The 24,818-nt window shown below is 46.5% G+C and overlaps 1 protein-coding gene across 5 annotated transcripts in view; it reads left to right on the top strand.

The window, feature by feature from the left end:
- LARP4B (La ribonucleoprotein 4B) overlaps positions 1–24,818 on the top strand; it is a 92,736-nt gene that overhangs the window by 28,016 nt on the left and 39,902 nt on the right. For 3 of the 5 annotated variants that reach the window (XM_045465191.1, XM_045465190.1, XM_045465192.1), the window contains exons 4-5: positions 13,801–13,951; positions 14,214–14,354. In XM_045465191.1, coding sequence (XP_045321147.1) covers positions 13,801–13,951; positions 14,214–14,354 — 292 coding nt within the window. Of the gene's footprint in view, positions 1–8,301; positions 9,974–13,800; positions 13,952–14,213; positions 14,355–24,818 lie in introns of all 5 variants that reach the window. The other 2 variants (XM_045465188.1, XM_045465189.1) reach the window with 1 other exon arrangement.

Raw genomic sequence — 24,818 nt, 5'->3', positions numbered from 1 at the left:
GAACAGTTCAGGAGCAGCTTTGCGTTTAGCCGGTGGTAATACTAATCGTATTTATTATACAGCTCCTTCCTCCTCCTCCCCCCCAAAATAAAACCTTACTGAGAAGTAACTATTTACTACAGCCCTAGCTAATCAGCGAGCATCAGAAATTGATCTTTGACAAAAGGAAGCTGAGACCCAAAGAGGCTTAAGTCATTTCCTCAAGATTTCTCAACTGCAGTGTGGCAGAACCATGATTTGAACCCAGGCAACTGGCTTCAGAGTCCAAATCCAAAGATACTTCCTCTTTGGCATCGGTTATCTCATTGAAAAAGAGAAACAAATGGAAAATAATACCCCAGACCAAATCCGTCTCTTTGCCATGTGGCACAATTTGCATTGTTTTTGAGTGGATGAAATTACTTGGAATAAAAATGGAGGATTTTAGGTGGGGAATAGTGTGATTTACCTTTTAGGAAGATTATTTTGGCCTCATTACATTTTTATATATTATGGGTTGCAGTGAGTCCAGCATGGAAGCAAAGAAAGCAAATAAACTACTAAGGAATGAAAGTTTATAAGTGATGGTGGTGGGTCAGACTAGGAAGGAGTGGATTTCAAATTTATTTTGGAAGTGGGTTCAAGTTATGATTGGATGTAGAGGTTGGGGTGAGGAAAAGATAAACCAGGGGTCGTTGAGCAACTTGATGGATGGCATTTTCATTTCTTTTGAGATGGAAAAAACTGGAGAAGTAAAGGTTTGTGGAGAGCAAATCCTCTTGTTAGAAATTAAAGCAAGCAGTGAAGTGGGCAGGTGGGGCCAGGTGGACCTCAGTAGAGAGGTTAGAGCCTGAGATGTAATTTGAAGTAGACAAATAGATGTTTTATTTTATAAGTTTATTATATAGAAAAGACTGTTAAAACTATTGTAAATATGAGGAGGCTCAGGTGGCTCAGTTGGTTGAGTGTCCAACTCTTGATTTCAGCTCAGGTCATGATCTCATGGTTCATGAGATCGAGCCCCAAGTTGGACTGTGCACTGAGCATGGAGTCCGCTTCATGGGGATTCTCTCTCCCCTTCTCATGATCCTCCCCTGTTCTCAAAAATAAATGAATAAACTTAAAAAGTAGTGTAAATATGGATTAAGGGTATATAGTTGAAAAGTAACCAAATTATTGTTTGTAATAGAGTCAAATCCAGTCCTCCCTCCCCCCCCCCCCCCCATAATTTTTGCCTATCCTGATGGTTTTTATGTCCTACAAGGGCATTCTTGGCTATAACTTTTCTCTTCATTGATTCATCCTTTTCTAATCATCTGTATTACTTATGTATTTGATTATATTTTAAGAAGTTATTCTTCATGTTATTAAAAAAATTTTTTTAATGTGTTTTCTCTTGGGAGTTTTAAGACACATAAGGACATGAACTGTGTAATGTACTTCATTGATACTTTGCAAGGCATACTTTACTTAAATTGAAAAGTTTCATTAGCATCAACATGGCATAATTGACAGTTTAGTCATTCTACAAACTTACCTTTATTTTTTTATTTTATTTTATTTTTATTTTTTTTTCAACGTTTATTCATTTTTGGGACAGAGAGAGACAGAGCATGAACGGGGGAGGGGCAGAGAGAGAGGGAGACACAGAATCGGAAACAGGCTCTGAGCCATCAGCCCAGAGCCTGACGCGGGGCTTGAACTCACGGACCGCGAGATCGTGACCTGGCTGAAGTCGGACGCCTAACCGACTGCGCCACCCAGGCGCCCCACAAACTTACCTTTATATGTATCATCTATATATCTCTCTGCTTACCATAGGGATTACATATAACATCAAAAGTTACAACTGTCTAGTTTAAATTGGTTTCTCCTTAACCTCAATAGCACACAGAAACTACTTCTGTCAAGTTCTCTCCCTCCCTTATGTTACTGGTATCACACATTTCATCTTTGTCACTATGCCCAACAATATCGATTGATAGTTTTAATCCTGAAGAAAATAAAAAGTGAAGCTGTAAGGCAGAATGGCAGTGATCCTGGTTCTTGTGCCTGTTCTTGTTTCTCCTTCACCAGAGAGCTCTGCATCTTCTAGAATCTCCAGTTCCTGTGTCCTTTGTTTTCCCTGCAGCCCGAAGGACTCCTTTACCTTTTCCTCCAGGGCAGACCTGCTGTGAACAAACTACTTCAACTTTTGTTTATCTGGGAATGTCTTAATTTCTTCTTCGGTTTTGAGGAGTTTTGCTGGATAAGGACTTCTCAATGGACAGTGTTTTCTGTCCGCACTTGATCACCCACTGTCTTTCTTCCTGCAAGGTTTCTCGTGCTAAATTGGCTTAACATTCTTATCGAGGACCTCTTGTACTTGACAAGGAGTTTTTTCTTGCTGCTTTAAAGATTCTTTGTTTTTTGACAGTGTGATTGTAATGTGTCTTGGTACGGGTCTCTTTGGGTTTATTCTGCTTTATGTTTGTTGAGATTTGGGATTTGTAAATTCCTGTACTTCATCAAATTTGGGAAGTTTTGGCCACTGTTCCTTCAAATGCTCTCTTGCCCTTCCTCTCCTGCCCCCACCATGGGGCCCCCACAGTACGTGTGTTGGACCTCTGGTTGGTGTCTCATAAATCCTTTAGGCTCCACTCATTTCCTCTTTTTTCTTTTGCTCCTTTAGATAATTCCGTTTGTCCCTTGTTCACATTTGTTGATTTCTTCTGCCAAGTCTGCTGTTGAACCCCTCTAGTGAATTTTTCAGTTCAGTGATTGTACCGTTCAGCTCCAGAATATTTCTGTTTGCTTTTTTTTTTTTTTAATCTCTCTCTGTTGATACTCCTGTTTTGTTCCTATATTGTTTTATTGGTTAACTTTAGTTCCTTGTCTGTGTTTTTCCTCAGCTCTTTGAGCATATTTAAGATGATTATGTTTTTATTTGCTTGCTTTAAATATTTAGAGAGTGGGAGAGCATGCTCGTGTGTGTGAGTGGGTGAGGGGCAGAGAGAGATGAAAGAAAGAATCTTCAGCAGGCTTCATGAGCAGTGTGGAGCCCGACATGGGGCTTGATCTTAGGACCCTGGGATCATGGCCTGAGCCGAAATCAAGAATCAGATGCTCAACTGACTGAGCCACCCAGGCGCCCTTAAGATGATTGTTGTTTTTTTTGAAAAAAAATGTTTTAATGTTTGTTATTTTTGAGAAAGAGAGAGAGGGAGGCACAGAATACAAAGCAGGCTCCAGGCTCTGAGCTGTCAGCCACAGCGCCCAACGTGGGGCTTGAACTCACTGACTGTGAGATCATGACCTGAGCTGAAGTCCAACACTTAACCAACTGAACCACCCAGGCACCCCAAGATGATTGTTTTAAAGTCTTTGTGGAATAAATCCCATGTCTGAGCTTTCTCAGGGACAGTGAATTCTGTTCCTTTGAATGAGCCACGTTTTCCTGTTTCTTTGCATGCCTTGTGATTTTTTGTTGTTCTTGCTGAGAATTGGGTGTTTGATTTTATTTATTTATTTTTAAATGTTTATTTTTGAGAGACAGAGACAGCACAAGCAGGTGAGACACACACACACACACACACACACACACACAGAGAGAGAGAGAGAGAGAGAGAGACAGAGACAGAGACAGAGACATAGATTCCAAAGCAGATTCTAGGCTCTGAGCGTCAGCACAGAGCCTGATGTGGGGCCCAGACCAACGAACTGGGAGATCATGACCTGAGCTGAAGCCGAATGCCTAACTGACTGAGCCACCCAGGCACTCCTGATTTTATTTATAATGTGTGTGACGTCTCATTGTTTTGAGACTTTTCCAAACTAATTTGGAGAGACTATTCCCTTTCTTATGTGTTCGCTGAAGTCTCTGTTCCTTTGACTTGTGTTCAGCTAGTATTTTGACAGATTTCCTTTAATACCACGAACTGAAACAGACCAGACACCTTCTTCCCCCTCCAAAACAAGAGAGAGAGTACAGTTACTCTTCCCAGTCTTCATACTGCCTCTGTTCGGAGACAGTTCGTCACTGAGTAGTTCAGCTTGGTTGGAGACTAGGGATCAACCTGAGGTGAAAGCCTAAGGTCTTCTCAGGACTGTTTTTGAGCGTATGTCTTGACTGGATGTGGCTTTCAGAATTTCCCATGTACATGGCTGCTTTTGATTGCCCTGATTTCCCAAAGAGTTGCACCCTATTCTTTTTGAGCTTCACGTGGTTTCTGGTTGTGTCTCCACTGGTAACCCCTTGCCCCAGGGGGGTGTGATTTTGAAGCTGCCTTACAGCTTTTATGAGCATTGCCTGCCACTTCCCATTTGTGTTCTGAGCTATGTGAGACAGGGAAAACGCCAGCTAGGATTGAACACATGTACACACTAATTTGCAGATAAGGTTTTACTCTGTTCCCTCTGCAGAGTTCCGGCGGGGTGGGGTCTGGGAGCCCCCTAGACCAAGACCACACCATGCCACAGAAATGCCTACCATGTGGAGGAGAGCATTTTCTTTCTCTCTCTCTCTCTCTCTCTTTTTCCTTCCTTCCTTCCTTCCTTCCTTCCTTCCTTCCTTCCTTCCTTCCTTCCTTCCTTCTTTCCTTCTTTCCTTCCTTGTTCAGTGCAGGGCTTGAACTCATGACCCTGAGATCCGGAGTAGGACGTTTAACCGACTGAGCACCCAGACGCCCCATGGAGAGTTTTTTCTTGCTGTGTGTTTGCTTAGTTGCCATAAACCTGTGATTCTTTTTCAGAGCTCCCTATAGAGTTGGTTTAGAAGCTTCTGGTTGTTTTCTTGATATTTCTGTAGGGGAGTTTAGAAGCTTTGAGCTTCTTAGTTCACCATTTTGCTTGACTTTTTGTAACCTTTTAAATAAGAATTTTTTCTAGGTTGTTGTTAAATTGTTTTTCTAATAATATATAGAACTACTGATAAACTCTTAATGCATGTAATTTTTACCAAATATAAAACTTGATTGCCCAAACCAGTGAAATGCAAATTTATGATGTTCATTTAGTGTGGCAAGTGATGTTTTGCTGGAACTAAAGCTGCTTCACCGGGTACTTGTGGTCTGCTTACCCAGGGTTCCTTTGAATTTACCACAGCCTGAGCTGCTGAATGCCATGCGAACGACTTTCCCATAGCTTTTGCCAATTTGTGTCTGAGGCATACCTGGAGTTACTTGGCTCTCACCAGGCATGAATGAATTTGTAACATTTTACATCCAACTCTCTTTCTGGTAGAGTAGGTCAATTTAAGTATTGTCACACAGTGCCACTGTGCTACTAACCTTATGTGCACACGTGAGCATATCTTTAAAATTTTGTGTTTGTAATATTAAAAAATAAGAATGTATTAGGGGGCGCCTGGCAGGCTCAGTTGGTAGAACACGCACACTTAATCTCAGGGTTGTGAGTTCGAGCTCCACATTGAAGGCAGAGATTACTTTAAAAAAAAAAAAATAAAATTTTGTGGTTGCATCAGCCACCACAGACCCTGGTTTGAAGTAGCTGATGTTACAGGCACCAAGACTTCTGTTAGAATGCTTTCCTAGAGGCATGAAGAGCGGCCAGCGTGTGGGGATGGGAAGCGGTCACCTTGCGTAGTTGGGAGGGCTGGCCTTAGGAAGGATGGTGAGATTGGGAAACGGGAGTGGGAGACATGATGGATGGTTCGAGGAAAGATGGGCCATGCTGGGGTTGGTTGGGTGAGTTCTCTGGAGGAGAGAGAGAAGGTAAGGAGGATGGCATCGTAGAGAAGGAGGAGATTGTAGAAGTGGGCCGGGGCCAGAATTTGGTAGGGTTCCGTTCTGAGTATTTTACTTACTGTCTTCACGGCAACTCTTTAAAATAGGTATTGCTTTTGGTCCCATTTTACAAGTGGGAAAACAGGCCGAGATCAGATTACTTGCCAAAGCTTACACGTGTAGTGACACAAACAGCTTCACACCTGGGCAGATACCTCAATCAGGAGTGGGAACTTTGGAGGGACTTCCTGGTCCTGGTCCTGGCCTGGTGGGTGTTGGTTTTCTTTTTTTCCTCTTTTTCTCTTGCTCTTTCCTTTCTCCCTCTCTCTTTTTTAAATGTTTAGTCTTGAGAGAGAGCGTGTGTGAAGGGGACAGACAGAGGATCTGAAGCAGGCTCTGCGCTAGCAGCAGAGAGCCTGATGCGAGGCTCAAACTCGTGAATTGGGAGATCAAGACCTGAACCGGAGTCAGACGCTTAATCGAGCCACTCAGGTGCCCCGCTCTTTCCTTTCTCTTAAGGAGAATGTTTAGAGCTCTGTGCAAGTAAGAATAATTAAGTGAACCATGTGTGCCCATTGTGAACTTGAACAGTTTCCCCCCTCTCATTTTGCTACCTCTTCCTTCCGTCCACACACACATGCACACGCACACATACGCACATGCTTTATAAAAATTGTAGGTATGTGTTTCTTTACTTGCTGGGGTGTTTTAAAGCAAATCCGAGACAATGTGTCTTTCACCGTGCATCCCTAAGGACACCGCTCCAGCTCCAACCTTGTGCCTCTCTTGTGCGAATCTCCTCCACGCCCACAGACCTCAGGCTCAGAGGCAGAGAATGAGGTGCAACTCTACTGCCTGTACACCCTAAAGAGCACTCTTTGGGGAGCATGCATGCCAGCCTCTGTGGCTGCCACATCCCCTGATACAGAATTCAGAGAATGTGGAAACACTGGAAAAGGCAGGAGTCTGAAGTGCCTTGTTCTGGCTCGTATAACAATTATAGCATTTTTCTAATTGAGTTTATGAGAATGGGAAAAATAATGTGAAAATTATTTGTCGCTTTTCTGAGTCTGAATCTTTGGAATCCCTGTGTTGTTTGGGTTTTAGTGCGTGGAGGAGGCTGGCTGCTGGGCAGGGCCTGTGGCACTTAGGGTTTTGGATTTGAGTGGCAGGGGCATGTGACTGTCGTGCAAGGGGCTATTTTGGGATCTGGGTGTTGGCCTCCGGCGGAAACCAGAGCAGGTTCCCCGAGACGTGCCTGTGGAGGCTGCGGGAAGGCCGGGCGTGTTATGCGAGCGTGCGAGCTTTCGGACATGGGTTGTTGCTTCAGCAGGGAACTCGGTGGCGACAATGACGGGGAAAAAGCCGGCCTGTTGCAGAAATCTGTGGAGGAGGCGGAGCCGGAGAGCCAGAGGAGCACAGCTCTGTCCTCATTATTTGATGCCCTTGAAGGGGAGAAGCCCCACGGGCCCGGTCTGCGGGGTCTGCGGGGGCGCTCGGCGGGCTCTGCTTCCTCCCCGGGGTCCCCACCCCGCACTCGGTGCGGACGCTCACGCGGGAGTGACAAGAATTCAGAAACTGTTGCTGTCGAGCAGGGCCGGGACGGTGTCTCGGATGCCCTCCGTGCGGGCGCTGTCAGCGACCCGGGCTTCTCTGAAGGTGTTTGCTCCAAAGGGGACGAGTGTCCTTTTGGTGCCCTGCTGCCCTCCTACCGGAGCCGTCTGGGCCCTTCCCTGGCCACCCAGCCCGACCCGGTGCCAGAGGGGAGAGGAGTGGTGGCCGTTGAAATCGGCAGTGGTGCTGCCCGTCCACGCTGGGTAGGTAGGGAGATGAAGGGCGAAGACCGTGTGCGTGTCGGTCACAAGGCACACAGGGATTGGAGAGGGAGCGAGTTTTACAGCATTTGTGTCATAGATCCCGCCTGCCTGGACGCTGCCGCTGAGCCAGGGGCCCCCGCGTGTGGAGCAGCTGCGGTAGAAGACGGTTGGTCAGCTGTCCCCGCAGAGGGGACTCGCGGGGGGTCCCGGCCTCCAGAGAAAGCTGTGCGGGGCCCAGGGCGGTTAGACGCACTGCGGGGAGAGCTGGCCCCATGGGGCCTGCCGGGTCCAGGGGGAATGAAGGAAGCCTTTAAGGGAAGTACTCGCCCTGGTCGTGAACTTCTGACCGTGTCTTTAAGGGCACATGCTTGCCCCGGGTTCCCTAACGATTACACCGAGAGCAGCGCCTCATGTCAAGTGGGCGTGCTTACTGAGTTTAGTAGTGACACACACACTGGCTCGCTAGGACACGTGCACGCCATCCCCGAAGAGAGCGAGGAGTGGAGTCAGGAACTAGTGAGTCCGACGCGAGGTTCACGTGCCGATTTGCTTGCAGGAAGTGGGGGATCTGGGGCTGTAGCAGCCCGTGGAGGTCGGGGTGTAAACTCTGAAAAGGAAAGAGAAAATAATTTTGTCAGACTGCTAAAAGGCAACGATTACTTCAGCTCCGATGCTGGCAGACCAGACAGTCTCTTCATACGTCTAGGTAGGGTTGACCTAAGTTCACACAGGTGTTTTCCTCCCCTGAGCTTCGGAAATGAGTGTCTTCCCGTTCATGCCAGTTTCCAGGAAGTAGCCCCTGAGAGACCTGGTGATCCTGGACCAGAACACTCCCCGGGTCCAGCGATGGTCGAGAGGCAGCGATGGGCTGGCTGCAGCCTGAAACGTGGGAGCATGCAGCTTGCAGATAAAGAATTGTCTTTGCAGATTGAGAGTTGTTCATCTTCTCGGGATAAGGATAAAATGAGCATTTTTGCAGATGAGGGTCGTGGACAGAGGGCTTTTGAACGGAGATCTTCACATCCAGTAGACCCGCGTGTGGATCCTGGGCCTGGCAAGGCCGAAGCACGTATCTGTGATTTAACTGGTGCACCGCCCGACACAAACACGGAGCGAGTATTCCAAAGAATGGGTGCCCCGGCCCTCAGAAGCTCGCGGGAAGTGCCCCCGGATGGGAAGGCTCTTGATGGCTCCAGATGTCTTAAGAGTAACTCTGTCTCCTGTGCGTTTGTTTTCGCCTGCACTGAAGAAGAAAGTGAAACTGGCCGGAATTTTAAAACAGAAGATGAAATGTGTGTGAAGAGTGCAGAGAGTGACCAGCAAAGATTAGCAGGTGCCGGCAGAGAGTCCCTGAAAGCCAGCCTCAGAGAGACCAGTGAGAACGTCGGAGGAAAGGCAAAGTCAGACTGGAAAGCCACCTTTAACTGGGACACCAGTACAGCAGCACGCAGGGCAGCACCCAGTCAGGACACACGGGCTCATAGTAGGTCCGACAGAACAGAGCGCCCCGGTGCTAGAACCAGCCACGGAGAAGCAAGTGATGAAGCCTGCGGAGTGAAGGACCACAGACATGAAGTTCTTGATCTTGTGCCACCTCTACACCAGAGTTCAAGTTCAGGTGAGCAGAGGTCACAGGTACTTGAAGAGAAGGACTCTGCTAACAGCGGTGAAAATGCGGGACCAGGACCGGAGCAGCGTTTCTCAGAGTTGGCGGAGGAAGGTTCTGACACCTCGGGTGGCAGCACGTCGGGGACAAGCAGGCCAGCACTAGCAGGTAAGGGAGGGGAGACGGGCAGCCTCGACAGGCGCGGGACAAGCATGCGCGCACCCTGTCTGCAGCTAAGAGGTGCCGAGCCCACGTTTGATGGCCCTGCATTTAGCAGTGGAGTGGCTTTTGTGGGAAGCCCTCAGGTGACTTTTGGAGAAATGGAGTTAGGTGAGACTCTTGAGGGATATTCCTGTGTGACCGGTGTTGATCCTGCCCACGTGGACAGATCCACAGACCCTCCTCGCCAGGCGCTACAGGTCGTTCCCGCCATCCCAGGTGGTGGTGCAGAAATGGTGGCACCACACTGTGGGGACCACGTTCTGTCACTCACAGAAGACGCCGTGACGATACCTGGAAGTCTCGCAAGAGGAGGGTTGCAGGGCTTCCCAGAGGGATGGTACTCCCAGTTTTCGAGTGGACTCACCTGTTACCCAGTGGGAGGGTTTGCGAGTCAGACATTTTCCGGAGGACTGGCTGACGGCTGCACCAGCTATCCAGAGGGCTGTCCGTGGGCTCGTGCAGTTGGGAAAGACGCTGTAGAAGAGGAACAGATGCCTGATGAGTGTCTGCACAGGAAGCCGCCAGACTTAGAGGTCGCTTTGTTCTGGATGGAGAAGCCCCCATATCAGCTACCAGTGGCAGAAGACGCTGCAATTTGGGGATGGCAGAATAGAGGCGGACATTTAGTAAGTATGTTTTAGCAGTTTTTATTATGGTGCTGGGAAATGCTAGCGTTTTGTTTTGATTGCTTTTAACTGTCACTGAGTTTGTTGGTTTTTTTTTTAAGCAATGAGCAGTCATTTGAATGTTCATATGAGGATATGAGTTACTGTAGCATCAGCTTAACCATTTTCAAACTGGAGAGTGTGACTCAGTTTACTGTTCAGTGTATTTAAGCCCGAGTTTGTGCGTCAGCTCTTGTCAGCACTGAACCCAGCGCTGCTGGCCATCAGTCGCAGCTTGGTGCAGCCCCCCTTCTGTGTGTGGATGTTTTGTGTGTGCACCTGAGCCTGTGCGGCCTCTGTCCTTCCTCACACTGCCTGACTGGTGCAGGGTAGACATCTGCCCGTTGAATTTTAACGTCATTTCTGAAAGGCCGCACGTGGACAGTATAGAAGACTCAAAACCTATGCTTTCTCTTACTTTTGTATGGTACCTGCACGAGACAGGTCAAATTTGCTGCTTTACCTGGCTCTGAAATCTGTCTCCTGTCAGTTGGAAGCACCTGCAAGGGCTTTCCGACCACGGTGCCCAGGCAGGCCCTGCTCAATTGCAGGAAGCTTCATAGAAGCTGCTGTAATGGGCAGCTAATTTGAGTGTCTTTGCACACAGTCTGTACTAAGTGCAAACACTGAACAAACAAGAAGTTACTCTTGCCCTTAAAGCAGTCTTTTTGGACATGCATAATTGAGAGGCGTATTTCTAACAGCAAATCTCATTTATATTTATTTATAAATATATATATTATTATTTATAAAATACTTATAACTTATAATTTATAATATTTGTAGAATTATTTATAAAATAAATAAGTATATATTACGTATATTTATTTATAGATTCAGCTTGTTTAAACTGAGACAAAAAACAGTTCACCCATTTTCCCAACCCCCATCCCCACCTCTGGGAGCCACCAATTTGTTCTGTGATCTCGGTCTCTTTGTTTGTTCTTAGATTCCACATATGAGTGAGGTCATATGGTATTTATCTTTGTCTGACTTACATCACTTAGCATAATGCTCCCTGTGTGCATCCATGTTGTCACAGATGGCAGGGTGTTAGAGTCCCTTTAGGCTGTGTATGTACACAACACACACACACACACACACACACACACACACACAACCTCTTCATCTGTTCATCTATCAGGAGACACTTAGGTTGCTTCCATATCTTGGCCACTGTAAATAATACTGCAGTGAACACGGGTGCCTGTATTTTCTTCAAATTAGTATTTCTGTTTTCCTCAGGGTAAATCTCCAGAAGTGGGATTGCTAGATCATTTGGTGTTTCTATTTTCAGTTGTTTGAGGAACCTCCAGACTGTTCTCCAGGGCGGCTGCACGGTTTACATTCCCTCCGACAGTGCACGAGGTTCCCCTTTCTCCACATCCTCGCCAACATTTGTTACTTGTCTTCTTGATACTAGTTTATTATTAGTGATTTTTGTTGCATTAGGCAAGAAAAATGATTGATGATAGTAAGGAGATAGATGTGGTTCAAATGTTAATGCCAATGATGTGAAAATAAGAATAAATTTAACCCTACTACTTAGGGAATTAACCATTAACCCTCTCTCTTTCCTTTCCATTCCCACATTTGGGAGTTTTGCCAGAAAGAGTTACATGCAACTAATTGCTCACTTCTTGAATTGTGGAGGCAAAACACTAGAAAATTCGGCCTTTGAGTGATACACACATGATTGTGTACGAAAGCGGGTGTGCTTGCCGGTCAGCTGCTGGGGTCCACGTGCCGGGGTCCAGTGTGGTGCCCACGCGGACCCTGGGGCCGCCTGCCCTTCCTGTGAGGTCTGTGTGTCCTGCTCCGAAGCGGCTCTTCAGCTGTGACGTGTGTCTGGGTGGGCTCCTAGTTGGAGCACATTTAATGTGAGGCTTTCTCTTCGGACCTTCTTGTCTCTGTGCCCAGGTGCACGTCTTTCTCATCCGGGTCCAGTTTGCAGGTGGGAGAACCAGAGGGGCAGACACTTCAGAAGCCAGTGGGCTGCTCCGAGTGATGGTTCGGCGGCCGATCGAAGAGCGGGCGGTGCTAATTTGAGATGAAGGGTTGGCCGCTTTCCTCCCCCACCGTGTCACCTACTTTATACTTTATCCCCAATCCTTTTCCCTTCTCTGATCCTAGTTACCCTCACTCCCTACTCGGGGGGCCATCGGTGGGGCCGGGTTCTCCTGTCCAGAACACACAGGTGTGTGAATCAGTAGGTTTGCTTTATGGAGCCTAGCGTTGGGGGGTTGAGTTTCTTTAGAGCGTCAGGATTTGTGGATGCTGTACTCGGAAAGAGTGGTGTTGGTCATTTATGTGAAGTCGCCTCGGGACGCAGCTGTTAAGGTCAGCTCACGTTTGGTTTTAATAACCACTGCTTGGCCCTGAATTTTCAGTGGAGAAGCAAGACAGGTAGCCAAGCAGATGAAGCGTGAGTTGTCGACAGGCACTGAGAGTCCCACGTGACCGCAGGAGAAGCCCCACGCCTCGCATACAACGGGGCAAGCTGTTCTTCATGTGAATTACAAGACGGTAATGAACACTTGACAGTGTTCCGTTTTTGCCGGGGTTAGGACGGTCTTCTGCTTACTCTCTTTGTGAGCAGGTTGCTTCACCTCTGTCTGCCTTGGTCTCCTACTTGTGAGACCATCAGGGTTGTCGCGATGAAGCCCAGGAAGGTGCATAGAGTGCACCTGGCATCTAGCAGACTCAGAGGTAGTCTTCCTGTCATCTGCTCCTGATCACACATCTCCATTCTTTCGTCCCTTGTCGCTCAAGAGGATCGCTTGAATACTGGTTAACTGCTTAAAGTTAAGTTCCTAACACTTGATTTGGATTTGAGCATCTACTGCTTAAGGAGTAGTAAATTACATAAGGATAGGTTTCCCCTCAGTTGTGGCCTGAGACTTTGCCCAATTCCTTGGATAGTGGAACATGCAAGTTTTGTGTTGCGTATGACACATTCGTTCCTCAGCGTATTTCTCAGGCACGTCTGTCCTGAGGTCAGGGCTGCCAGATATGAGCGATACAGTGGCCAACCAAAGGGACATACAGGAGTTTATGTGGGCTCGTGGGCCAGACAGACGTGTTGTAGCAAGAGGAGCACCGCAGTGGCTGCGAGTGTGTTGCCTCCGGGCGCCGCGCTCCTAGGACCACGTGGGTGTGTGTTTGGAACGCTCAGGGCAGTTAGCTGCACGGGTGCCACCGGCGGGGGAGACCCAGGTTAGTGGTAAGACCTTAGAGAGCATGCAGTGTGTACACGAGCTCAGGGGGCCAGTTTGGTGGCTTGAATACAGTAATGTGTGAAAGCTGGATGTGTGTGGTTGCACGGTGGAGAGTCTGCTCGGCACCCAGGGTTTACAGCGGCATTGGACTAGGAGAGAGAGGGGCAGGGGTTAAAACAAAAGAAAAAACAGACCGAAAACATGTAAATGCCGAGGGACGGTAGTGAGGTCTGTGACGTATGAACTTTATCCATCTACATTCTGTTCGTCTCTGTAAATCTTTGAATTGTGTTGGGTTGTCTAGAACAGAGATGACAGTTGGATCCCCAGTTATTTATTGAATCTCATGAAGTTGGGGGCCTCGTCTTTCATTTGTAGTTTCTCGAGAGCCTGCACTTAGTAGGAAATGAGGAACCTGATGGTGAATGAGGCCCCCAGCTCAGTGCATCAACTTTTGTTACTTTGCACGTGTAATTCTTTCATGTAGAGGCGTTTCAGCTCTAAATTAAGGAGTAAAATTGTGTTTGTTTAGAATTGGGATACAAATGTATATGTTGCATTTTCCCTTAGGTACCGACAGCCAAGGTTTCAGAGCTAAACCCTAATGCTAAAGTGTGGGGGACCCCCGTGCTGCGTTTGGAAGCGGGCAGTGCGGCTGATGGCGGTGTGAGTGCAAACTGGGAGGAGCCGGCTGGGCCTTGCACAGCCTGCGGCCAGGAGGGTGAGTCTGGAGCCTGCTGGTGCTGAGGAGGGCCTTTGCCCTCAAGGCTTGGTCTTTGTTCCCATTTAACCGGTCTTTAAGAAATTACCAATTAAGATTTGTGTCCTGGTTTGTTACTGTATTTAAGAGCCAAGAGATCTGTCACAATCAAGTTAAAAAAACTCAAGTAACTGCAACTGTTAAGCCTTTGTTTTGCTTGTTTTGTTTTAAGAGAAATTTATTCTTCTAATCCTGCCCTTTGGGGTAATATTCCTAATTCCAGGATTGGATGCCAATGGTGATGGTGACAAAGGTCATGAGAGTGTGGCGCTGTCGGATTTGCAGGAGCCGGACCGACCAGCTGTGAGCACGTCGGCTCTGGACCGCTCAGAGTATGAATCTCCGCCGGAAAACAACGAGACTGGTAAAGCTCTTTCGTAAATTCATTTTTATATACACTGAGGACTGTTTTATGTTGCTTTTTAAAATTTAGCTTGTTAAATCTTCCTCTAAACGTTGTTGCCTTTCACTGCTTCCTTTGATTCTACTTTGAACTCCCTCTTACCTGGATACAGAGATGAGTTCTGGTTGGCAAGGTGCCACAAGGCATTTAAGATCTGAGCAGTTCCTGAAAGGTGGGTCTGGTTTAATCAGGAGAAGCAGAAGATGGGCCATAGGTCCGGGTGTTGGTAGAAGTACAGAAAAGGAACGTGAGTATTGAAATAGAGAGTCAGCCCCAAAGGAAGTTGGTTTTCCGCGGAAGGGAGTATTGAAGGCTGTTTTCAGAAGAAGGAACAGAGCAGTTCTCTTTGGGGCCAGGATGTGGCCAGTGTAGAAGTACCCAGGGGTGATGGGGCATGGATGGCTCACCTCCAATTTTGATTCCACTGTCATCTAAGAGACGACTCACAGTTCAGAGCGCCAGCAGACTGTGGGGCAGGCCACTCTCTCCTCACTAACCATTGGATGGGGCCACCAGAGTGGGAGAAGTAACTCCCCTAGATTATCTACTGGGAATCTGGTAGAGCGGAGCAGATGCACCGCACCGTGAGTGCATCTGGTGTCCCGGGTGACTGTCTGGAGCTACACCTGAGCTAGAGTAGGGCCCCCTTCCCTCGGCGCCGCTGCCGCATTCTTAACCGGGAGGCGATCTGTTAACACAACTCATTGCACGTCTTGCTTATCAGACTTTCGTAGTCCAGCAGCGTGTGTGTGTGTGTGTGTGTGTGTGTGTGTGTGTGTGTGTATTTTTCCGGGGGAGGGTGAGCCCCGGACACATCGCGCCTGCACTGTGGCTGCTGGCACTTGTTGCTGGTGGCCCCCGCTGTGATCTGGCTCCGCCTGCAGCACCCAGAGCGTCTCCTCGGTTACTTCCTTGCGTCAGCTCTCTACCTGCCACGTGCTGACCCCTGAGCAGGTGGGCGCAGGTGGCTGAACAAAATGGGTAGCACGTGGAATGCTCTCATCGTCAGTTCGGGGTCACAGACTCCCGGCTAGCCCTTGGCCAAGGCTACGGTGCGGTTGAACCCCTGGACAGCTATTTTACACCTTCTGTTCTCCATAGACCCCAGCCCTTTCCTCCTCTTTGCTTTTGGGGGCGTAGGGCATTAATGAAGCATAATTGATGTACGATAAACATCACGTGTTTAGAGTGCATCCCAGCTTGTCTGTAAGTTTTATTTTCCCTAGTTTGGAGCACAGTGTTGGGTGCACTATCGAGTTGATTCGCTGACTCTTCCACTCCACACTGATTTCTCTACCAGATTCGGTAAGATGTGTATACACCTGTAAAACCATCAAGATCATGAACATATCCGTCACCACTGAAAGCTTCCTGTGTCCTCTCTTTGCCCCAGGCAACCACTGATCTGCTTTCTGTCACTCTTCGCACTTTCTAGAACTTTATGTAAATAGAGTTTTACGTCATGTGTTCTTTTTGTCAGGCTTCTTTTACTTGGCTTACTAATTTTGAGATTCAACCACGTTGTAGCATTCATCGGTCATTTCCTTTTATTGCGGAGCAGTATTTATTCCGTTCCATTGTATGCCACCATTTGTTTTTCCATTCACCTGGTGGTGAATATTTGGGTTGTTTGCAGTTTTTGGCTATTACCAACAAAGCTCCTATGAACGTTTATAACACAAGACTTTGTATGGACAGATGTTTTCATTTCTCTCGGGTAGATACGTAAGAATGGAACAGATGGGTCATCTGGTCGGTTTATCTTCTGAAAAGATGGTAGAGCTGTGGTCCATAGTGGACCTCTGTGTGCTCGTCCACAGTCGTGCTCACAGCAGATCAGAGCTGCTCCACATGCTCACCGATGCTGCGTGTGGTCAGTCTCGTTAATTTTAGTCACTCAGAAGGTAGGTAGTTGCATCTTATTTTAGTTTTAGTTTGTATTTCCTAATGACTAATGGTGTCAAACATCTTCTACGTATGCCTGTTTCGGTGAAGGGTCTGTTCAAGTTGTCTGCTCATTATTCGGTTTTACTATTGCCTTTTGGGAGTTCTTTATACGTTTTGGATACAAGTCCTTATCGGGTGTATAATTTGCAAATACATTCTCTCAGTCTGTGGCTTGTCTTTTGTTCTCCTAACTGTCTTTTGAAGAGTAGAAGTTTTAAATTGGGTCTGTAGTGTAGTTTATCAGGTCTTTTTTCTTTTATGGTCTTGCTCTTGGTTTTGTATCTAAGAAAGCTAAGCTGAATCCAAAGTCACAAAGGTGTCTCCCCAGGAGTTGTATAGTTTTAAGTTTCACATTTTTGGGGTCTGTGGCTCATTTTAAGTCAGTTGTTGTATATGGTGTGAGGTAGACAGCAGAGTTGTTTCTTTCCCCCATGTGTGGGTGTGCAGCTATTAGAGCACCGTTTGCTGGAAAGACCCCCTTCTCCCCTGGGCTGTCTGTGGCTGTCGTCAGGATCATTTGTCCCTACGTGTGGGTTCATCTCTGGGCACTCTTCTGTTCCATCTGTTAAGTCTGTTTTCACAATAGTGCCCCCTGTTTTGATTACTGTAAATAATTCTTACAAACAGGTGGTGTTAGCTTTCTTTTTCAGAATTATTTTAACTATTCTAGTTCCTTTTTATGTCCATACAGGTTAGGCTGAGCTGGTCAGTGTCTTCAGAATGCTGAGATGCTCATTGGGATTGCACTGAATCTGTAGGTCACTTGGAGAAACTTGACGTCTCAGTGCAGTGCACATGAGCTGTTACACTTCCCCACTTGGTTAGGTCTTCTGTAATTTTTCTTGGCTACATTTTTACTTTTCAGTGTACTGGTCTTTCCTATCTTTCGTCCAGTTTATCCGTAAGTATTTCATTTTTTGGGGGGCGGGGGTGCTATCTATCGTAAGAGATTTTTTAAAAAACTTTAATTTGGAATTTTTATACCAGTTAGAAATATAATTAATTTTTGTGAATTGATACACTCTGGAAATGTGTTAAGCTCACTTCCTAGTTGCAAGAACTTTTTGTGGATTCCATTGTATATTCTACATGGACAGTCGTGTTATTTGTTAAAAACATTCAGTTTTATTTCCTATCCAATCTGGTGCCTTATATTTCTTTATCTTGCCTGGTTGCCCTGGCTACAGCCTTCATTACAAAGGTGAACAGATCGTGAGCGCAAACCTCTGACTGATCGTAGGGGTGAAACGTGCCATTTCACCAGTAAGTGTAATGTTAGTATGGTTTTGCGTATATGACCTTTATCAGGTTCGTGAGGTGCCCTTCTGTTAGGATTTGCTGAGAGTTTTTATCGGGAGTGGTGTTTGGCGTTTATCATGCCTTTTTTCTCCATCTGTGGCGATAATCATACTTTTTTTCTTTTAGTGTGTTCGATGAATTACATTGATTGTATATAATCCACCTTATATTGCTGGGATAAGCTTCACTGGGTCATGATGTAATACACTTTTGATTAGTTGTTGGATTAGATTGGCCAGAATTTTGTTTAAAGTATTCATATCTGTGTTCATGAGGGATGTTGGTCTATAGTTTTCAGTGTATTTCCTCTGTTAATTTTTTTTGAAGAGGCCATCGTTTCTTTTTTAGATGAAGAAATGAAGGAAGTGAAGCCCTTCAGGCCTAAGAGTTTTGTTTGAAGGAAAGTTTTCAACTACCTTTTTTTTTTTTTTGAGAGAGAGAGCGAGAGCATGAGCGGGGGAGGAGCGGAGAGAGGGAGAGGGAGAATCCCAAGCAGGCTCCATGCTGTCAGTATGGGGCCCAATGTGGGGCTCAAAACTTACAAACCATGAGATCACGACCTGAGCTGAAATCAAGAGTTGGTGCTTAACCAACTGAGCCGCCCTGGCGCCCTTCCCAGTTTGATTTTTTATGTAGGCCTACTCAGGTTGTCCATTTCTTCTTGAGATAGTTTTGGTTACTTGTGTCTCACAAAGAGAGATTTGGTCCACTTCATCTAAAGTGTCAACTCTATCGTGTAGAATTGCTCATAAAACTCTGTTTATTCTTTTATCATCTGTAGGATCTGTAGCTATGCCGCATCATTCTTACTATTACTGGTAATTCATAGCTTTTTTTCCCCCCTCTCATGAATCTGTGTAGAGGTTTGTCAATTTTGTTGATCTTCTGAAAGAAGTGGTAGCTGGTTTCATCGATTTTTCTGCATCATTTTTCTCCTTCCTGTTTCATTGTTTTTTTTTCTGATATTTATAATCTACTTTCTCTTTTGGGTTTAGTTTTTATTTCTAGTGTCTTATAATGGAAGCTGAGCTCATTGATGGGAGGCATTTCTTTTCTGAGGTGGCCATTTATTTCTATAAATCTCCTAAATACTCGTTTATTAGCACAATCTCTGTGTATTCTGGTATATTGTGTGTGTGTGTGTGTGTGTGTGTGTGTGTGTGTGTGTGTGTGTTTAAATTCAGTTCAGGGGCGCCAGGGTGGCTCAGTTCGTTAAGCGTCCAACTTTGGCTCAGGTCACAATCTCGTGGTTTGTGGGTTCGAGCACCGTGTCGGGCTCAGTGCTGACAGCTTGCTCAGAGCCTGGTGTCTGCTCCGGATTCTGTCTCCCTTTCTCTCTGCCCCTGCCCTGCCCACACTGTGTCTCTCTCAAAAATAAAGAAACGTCAAAAAAATTTTTTTTTACAAAAAAATAAATAAATTCAGTTAAATGATTTCTGATTTCTTTCTTTCTTTTTTTTGTTTTAATTCATGGGTAATTTAGAAGTCTGATATTTAGTTTCTAAATATTTGGGGATTTCCCAGGGAACTTTATTTTATTGGCTTCTAATTTACTCTCCTTATAGTTGTGGGACATAAATGACTTGAATCCCTTTAAATTTATTAAGATTTGTACCATGGCCCATAATATGGGCCATCTTAGTACGCATTCCCTTTTCTCTTGAGAAGAATGTGTATTTTGCTGTTGTTAATGGGGCTGTTCTGTAGTTGCCACTTCTGGTGGTCTTCCTTCCTTTGTGTGAACCCAGGCTTCCTTTTGCTTATGCTCCTGCTTCCACCTCAAGGACTCCAGTGCTTCTCTCGTAGTGCAGATCTGCTGTGATGGGTTGTTTCAGCTTTGGTGTCTCTGAAACCATCTCTGTTTTACATTTGTTTTTGCTTCGTGTAGAATTCTCTGTCAGATTTTTTTGTCAGCACTTCACACAGACTTCTGTTTCAAGCTTTTTCTCTCTTTTTTTTAACGTTTATTCATTTTTTGAGAGAGTGAGAGAGCATGAGCGGGAGAGGGGCACAGAGAGGGGGAGACAGAATCCGAAGCAGGCTCCAGGCTCTGAGCTGTCAGCACAGAGCCCAACATGGGCTCGAACCCATGAACTGTGAGATCATGATCTGAGCCGACATCAGATGCTTAACTGACTGAGCCACCCAGGCGCCCCTCAAGCTGTTTTTCTCTATCAGTGGTTTTGGGGATTTAATTATGATGTATCTTTTTTTTTTTAATTTTTTTTTTTTTTAACGTTTATTTATTTTTGGGACAGAGAGAGACAGAGCATGAATGGGGGAGGGGCAGAGAGAGAGGGAGACACAGAATCGGAAACAGGCTCCAGGCTCCGAGCCATCAGCCCAGAGCCCGACGCGGGGCTTGAACTCACAGACCGCGAGATCGTGACCTGGCTGAAGTCGGACGCTTAACCGACTGTGCCACCCAGGCGCCCCCCTGGGTCCTTTTTAAAAACTCTTATTTCTCAGTTTCATTTTGGAAAGTTTCCATTACATCTAATATCAGACATTGTTGTTTTCACTCGTAGAAGTCTTAGGTGCGTCTTTTTAATATTTTCACATTTCTACCTCACTTTTTATGCACGTGGAGGCTAGCCATTATAATGTCTTTGTCAATTCATGTTAACATCTGTGTTAGTTCTGGACAGGTTGCTGTTAATAACGAGTCCTATTTTCCTGCTTCACGTTTGTGGTAAGTTTTGGTTGGATTGAATTTGTCTTGGTCGGGTGCTTAATGGTTTTGTATTTCTTTAAGTATTTTGGTTATGGTTCCAACGTACATCTAAGTTACTTGGAAATGGTTTGATGCTTTTACAGCTTGCTCGAAGATTCGTTAGGCCTGAGGGGAGTGGAGCTTAGTCAGGCCGGTTCCTTCCCACCCCTGAGGCAGGACCCCATGCTCTGTGAGCGGGAGGCACCCTGGTCCAGCGGGGGCGGCAGGCACATCTCCAGCCCTGAGACCCGTGGGGAGAGAGGTCTGCGTGCTGCTACTCGACCTTCCAGGGGGCTCGTCCCGGGCTCAGGGACTCCCATCACACTGCTGCCGTGACACGGCTGCCTACTTGAGCGGGCCCCTCCCTGTGCCCCCTGTCCTGGCACCCTCTTCTGTGCCCCTTAATGCAGCATGCCCACTGAGTTCTGTCTGGCTTCTCACTTCCTGAGCCTGGGCCTCGGAAAGTCGTACGTCTCCTTTCTCTTAGGGGCCGATGTTCCTGCATGTGGAAAACTTGTTTACTGTTTTCGTTTTCCATTCGGAAAGTATTTATTCAGAACTTACCATGTGCCACATTTACTTGGGATCCATCAGTGATGTGACTAGTGAGAGCCCTTGCTTTACTTGAGCTTGTATCTGTTTGACAGAGACAGACAACTAACCCACATAATAAGTAAGTTCGTGATAGGGCATGTGGGAGGATGGCAACCACAATAGAAAAGAGAAGTGTAAGGAAACAATGTAAGGAAGTGGCGGGGTGAGGTTATGGTTTTTCTAGGTTTATTGAGGTTTAATTGACAAGTAAAAATTGAATATGTTTAAAATATACCACATTGGTCATTTGATATTACGTATTCACTGTGAAATGATTAGTACAGTCAAGCTAATTAATTAACATACCCATTACCTCACGTGGTTGTTTTGTTCTGGCGTGTTCACACTTAAGGTCTACCCTCTTAGCCAGTTTCAGGTGTACAGTACAGGATTGTCGACTATGGTCACCGTGCTGTCCCTTAGATCCACACAACTTGAATTCGTCTGGTAATGAAAGTCTGCATCCTGTGACCAGCATCTCCCCATTTCCCCCACTCTCCAGCCCGTGGTAACCGTGGGTCTACCCTCAGGTAGATTCCACATACAAGTGACGTCATGTAGTTTTTTTCCTTTCTGTACCTGACTGTATCACTTAGCATAGCGCCTCAACGTTCATGTTGTCGCGGATAGCAGGATGCCTCCTTTTTTATGGCTGAGTAATATCCCAGTGTTTGTATACGTCCCATCTTTATTTATTCATTTGTCGACAGGCCCTTGGGTTGTTTCCTTGTCTTGGCCACCGTGAGTAACGTTGCACGAACATGAGAGTGTAGCTGTTTCTACCAGATACTGATTTCATTTCCTTTGGATATGCATCCAGCAGTGGCATTACTGGATCATATGGTACTTACTTCTATTTTTAATTTGGTGAGGAGCCTCCACACTGTCTTCCCCAGTGGCCGTGCCAGTTTACATTCCCACCAGCAGCGCACAGGAGTTCTTTTCTCCACGTTTTTGCCAACACTTGTTATCTTGGTTTGTTGATACTAGCCATCCCGGTGGGTGTGAGATGTTGTGTCATGGTGGTTTTGATCTGCATTTCCCTAATGGTTAGTGATGTTGAGCATCTTTTAATGGACTGTTGGCCATCTGTACGTTTTCTTTGGAAAAATGTCTATTTAGGTCCTTTGCCCACTGTTAATGAAATTTTTGTTTTGTTTTGCTATTGTGAACGAATTTCTTACATGTTGTGGATATTAACCCCTTATCAAAGAGGTCTAGATCCCATAAATATCTTCTCCCATTCTGTAGGCTGCCTTTTCATTGTGTGGATGGTGTCCTTTGCTGAGCAGAAGCTTTTAGTGTGATGTGGTCCCACTTGCATGGTTTTGCAAGACCAAAAAAATTATTGCCCAGCCTCATCTCAAGGGGCTTTTTCCTTACGTTTTCTTGTAGGAGTTCTATACTTTTAGGTCTTACGTTTATGTCTTCAGTCTGTTTTGAGTTGATTTTTGTACGTATTGTAAGATCGAGGTTCGGTTTCATTCTTTTGCATGTGGCTGCCTCATTTTCCCAGCACTGTTCAGTGAAGACATACCTTTTCCCCACTAAGTATTCTCGTCAGTCTTGTTGAAAATCAGTTGAATTTTATATGTGTGGGTTTATTTCTGGACTCTATTCCGTTCACTGATCTGTGTGTCTTTATTTCAATACCAATCTGTTTTGATCACTTGGCTTTGTAATATAATTTGAAATCAGGGAGCATTTATGCCCCCTTTGTTCTTGCTTGAGATTGCTTTGGCTGTGCAGGGTCTCTGTGGTTTCTTTCTTTTTTTTTTTTTACAACGTTTATTTATTTTTGGGACAGAGAGAGACAGAGCATGAACGGGGGAGGGGCAGAGAGAGAGGGAGACACAGAATCGGAAACAGGCTCCAGGCTCTGAGCCATCAGCCCAGAGCCCGACGCGGGGCTCGAACTCGCGGACCGCGAGATCGTGACCTGGCTGAAGTCGGACACTTAACCGACTGCGCCACCCAGGCGCCCCTCTCTGTGGTTTCATATGAGTTTTAGGATTGTTTGTTCTAGCTCTGAAAAATGCCGTTGGAATTTTGGTCGGGGCTGCATGGAATCTGTAGATTGCTTTGGGTGGTGTGGACATTCTAACCATATTCTTGCAATCCACAGGCATGGAGTATCTTTCCATGTGTTTGTGTCTTGCTCAGTTTCTTTATCAGTGTCTTAAAGTTTTCAGGGTACAGGTCTGTCACCCCTTGGTTGAGTTTATTCCTAGGTATTTTATTCTTTTCGATGCAGTTATGAATGGGTTTGTTTTCTTGTTTTTTTCAGACAGTTTATGCTAGTGCACAGAATCCCAGCAGATGGTGTCCCAGTACTCACATAGACTTCCTCACTGTTTTTCTTTTCTTTTTTTTTTTTCTTTTTGCTCCTCTAATTGGCTAATGTCACATGACCCATCTCACATCTGCCGAGTCTCTCTGCATGTCTGACTCTGTTCTCAGGTCTGTCCATGTGTTCTTTAGCTCCAGGGTTTCTGTTTGGTTTTTGTTTTTGTTTATTTGTTTGTTTTATTTTAGACAGAGAACACCAGCAGGCGGGGGGGGGGGGGGGGGGGGCGGTGAATTCAAACAGGCTCAGCACAGGGCTGAATGTGGGGCTTGATCCTGCGACCCTGGCATGATGACCTGAGCCGAAATCAAGAGTTGGACGCTCAACCAACTGAGCCACCCAGGCACCCCTGTTTAGTTCTTTTGTATGGTTTCTTCTTCCTTACTAAACTTACTTTGTTTTTGCATCATTTTCCTGATTCTGTTGTCTGTGTTCTCTTGGATTTCACTGAATTTCTTTATTTTATTTTATTTTTTTAAGTTTATTTATTTTGAGAGTCAGGGAGAGTGTGCACGTGGAGAGAGGGGAGAGGAGAGGAGAGGAGAGGAGAGAGAGAGAGAGAGAGAGAGAATATATCTCAAGCATGCTCCACACCATCAGTTGGAGCCGGACGCGGGGCTCAAACTCACGAACTGTGAGATCATGACCTGAGCCGAAATCAAGGGTCGGCCACTTAGCTGACTGAGCCACCCAGGTGCCCCTCACTGAGTTTCTTTAAAAGATGATTATTTTGGACCCTTTGTCAGGCCATTTGTACGTTTCCTTTACATTGGAATCTGGCTATGGATCTTGTGTGGTCCTTGGGAGCTCTGGGGACAGGGACGGCTGTGTCTCCTGCTGAGTCTCTGGGCGGGCACAGCTGCTTGTGGGCTGCTGGGAGGGGCTGAAGCCAAGTCACAGGCTTGTTTCAGAACCTGCTGTCAGCCTGAGGTTGGGTCGGCTGGCCTGTCTCCAGAGGCACTGACTGTGGGTATTTTCCAGGGCGGCCCTTGGCCAGCAGGCCTGCTCAGGGACTGTGGTGGAGAGTGGCAGGAGCCCACTTCTGGTGCCCTTGTGGTACTTACAGTCTGACTGTGTTGGGCTTGCTCTAGGGACTCCTGGACTGCAGCCTGGGGGGCCGGAGCTGGGCCCACTTTGGGGCCCACAGCCAGGACCGAGGTGTTTGTGCTGATTACCCAGGACTCAGGTGGGCCAGGCTCCTCCTGGGGTCCTTAGCAATGATGCTGGTGACAGGCCCAAGCCAAACGGTGTGGTGGAATCCTCAAGGGGCAGAGCATTTCTGGGTCTGTAGCTGGGGCCTCTGGCAAGTCAGCTGCCTGGATGCAGAGCCTGCCTCCTCAAATGGCTCCGCTCGGCCTTGGACCGTACCCAGGTTTCACAGTCTTCTCCCTGGACGCCGGAGCTCCCATTGGGCACTGTTGTCCGAGGGTGGATGCCGAAGTGTTGCTGGTGGGCGGGACCTCCGGTTCCACCATCTTGCCTAGAAGCAGATGACCTCACGTCTGTCTCAATTGTGAAGACTGGA

This window comes from Leopardus geoffroyi, chromosome B4 (assembly GCF_018350155.1).
Source record: "Leopardus geoffroyi isolate Oge1 chromosome B4, O.geoffroyi_Oge1_pat1.0, whole genome shotgun sequence".
Classification (NCBI taxonomy): domain Eukaryota; kingdom Metazoa; phylum Chordata; class Mammalia; order Carnivora; family Felidae; genus Leopardus; species Leopardus geoffroyi.
The sequence above is the reverse complement of the archived record's forward strand: the minus strand, read 5'-3'. Positions and strand labels throughout refer to the sequence as shown.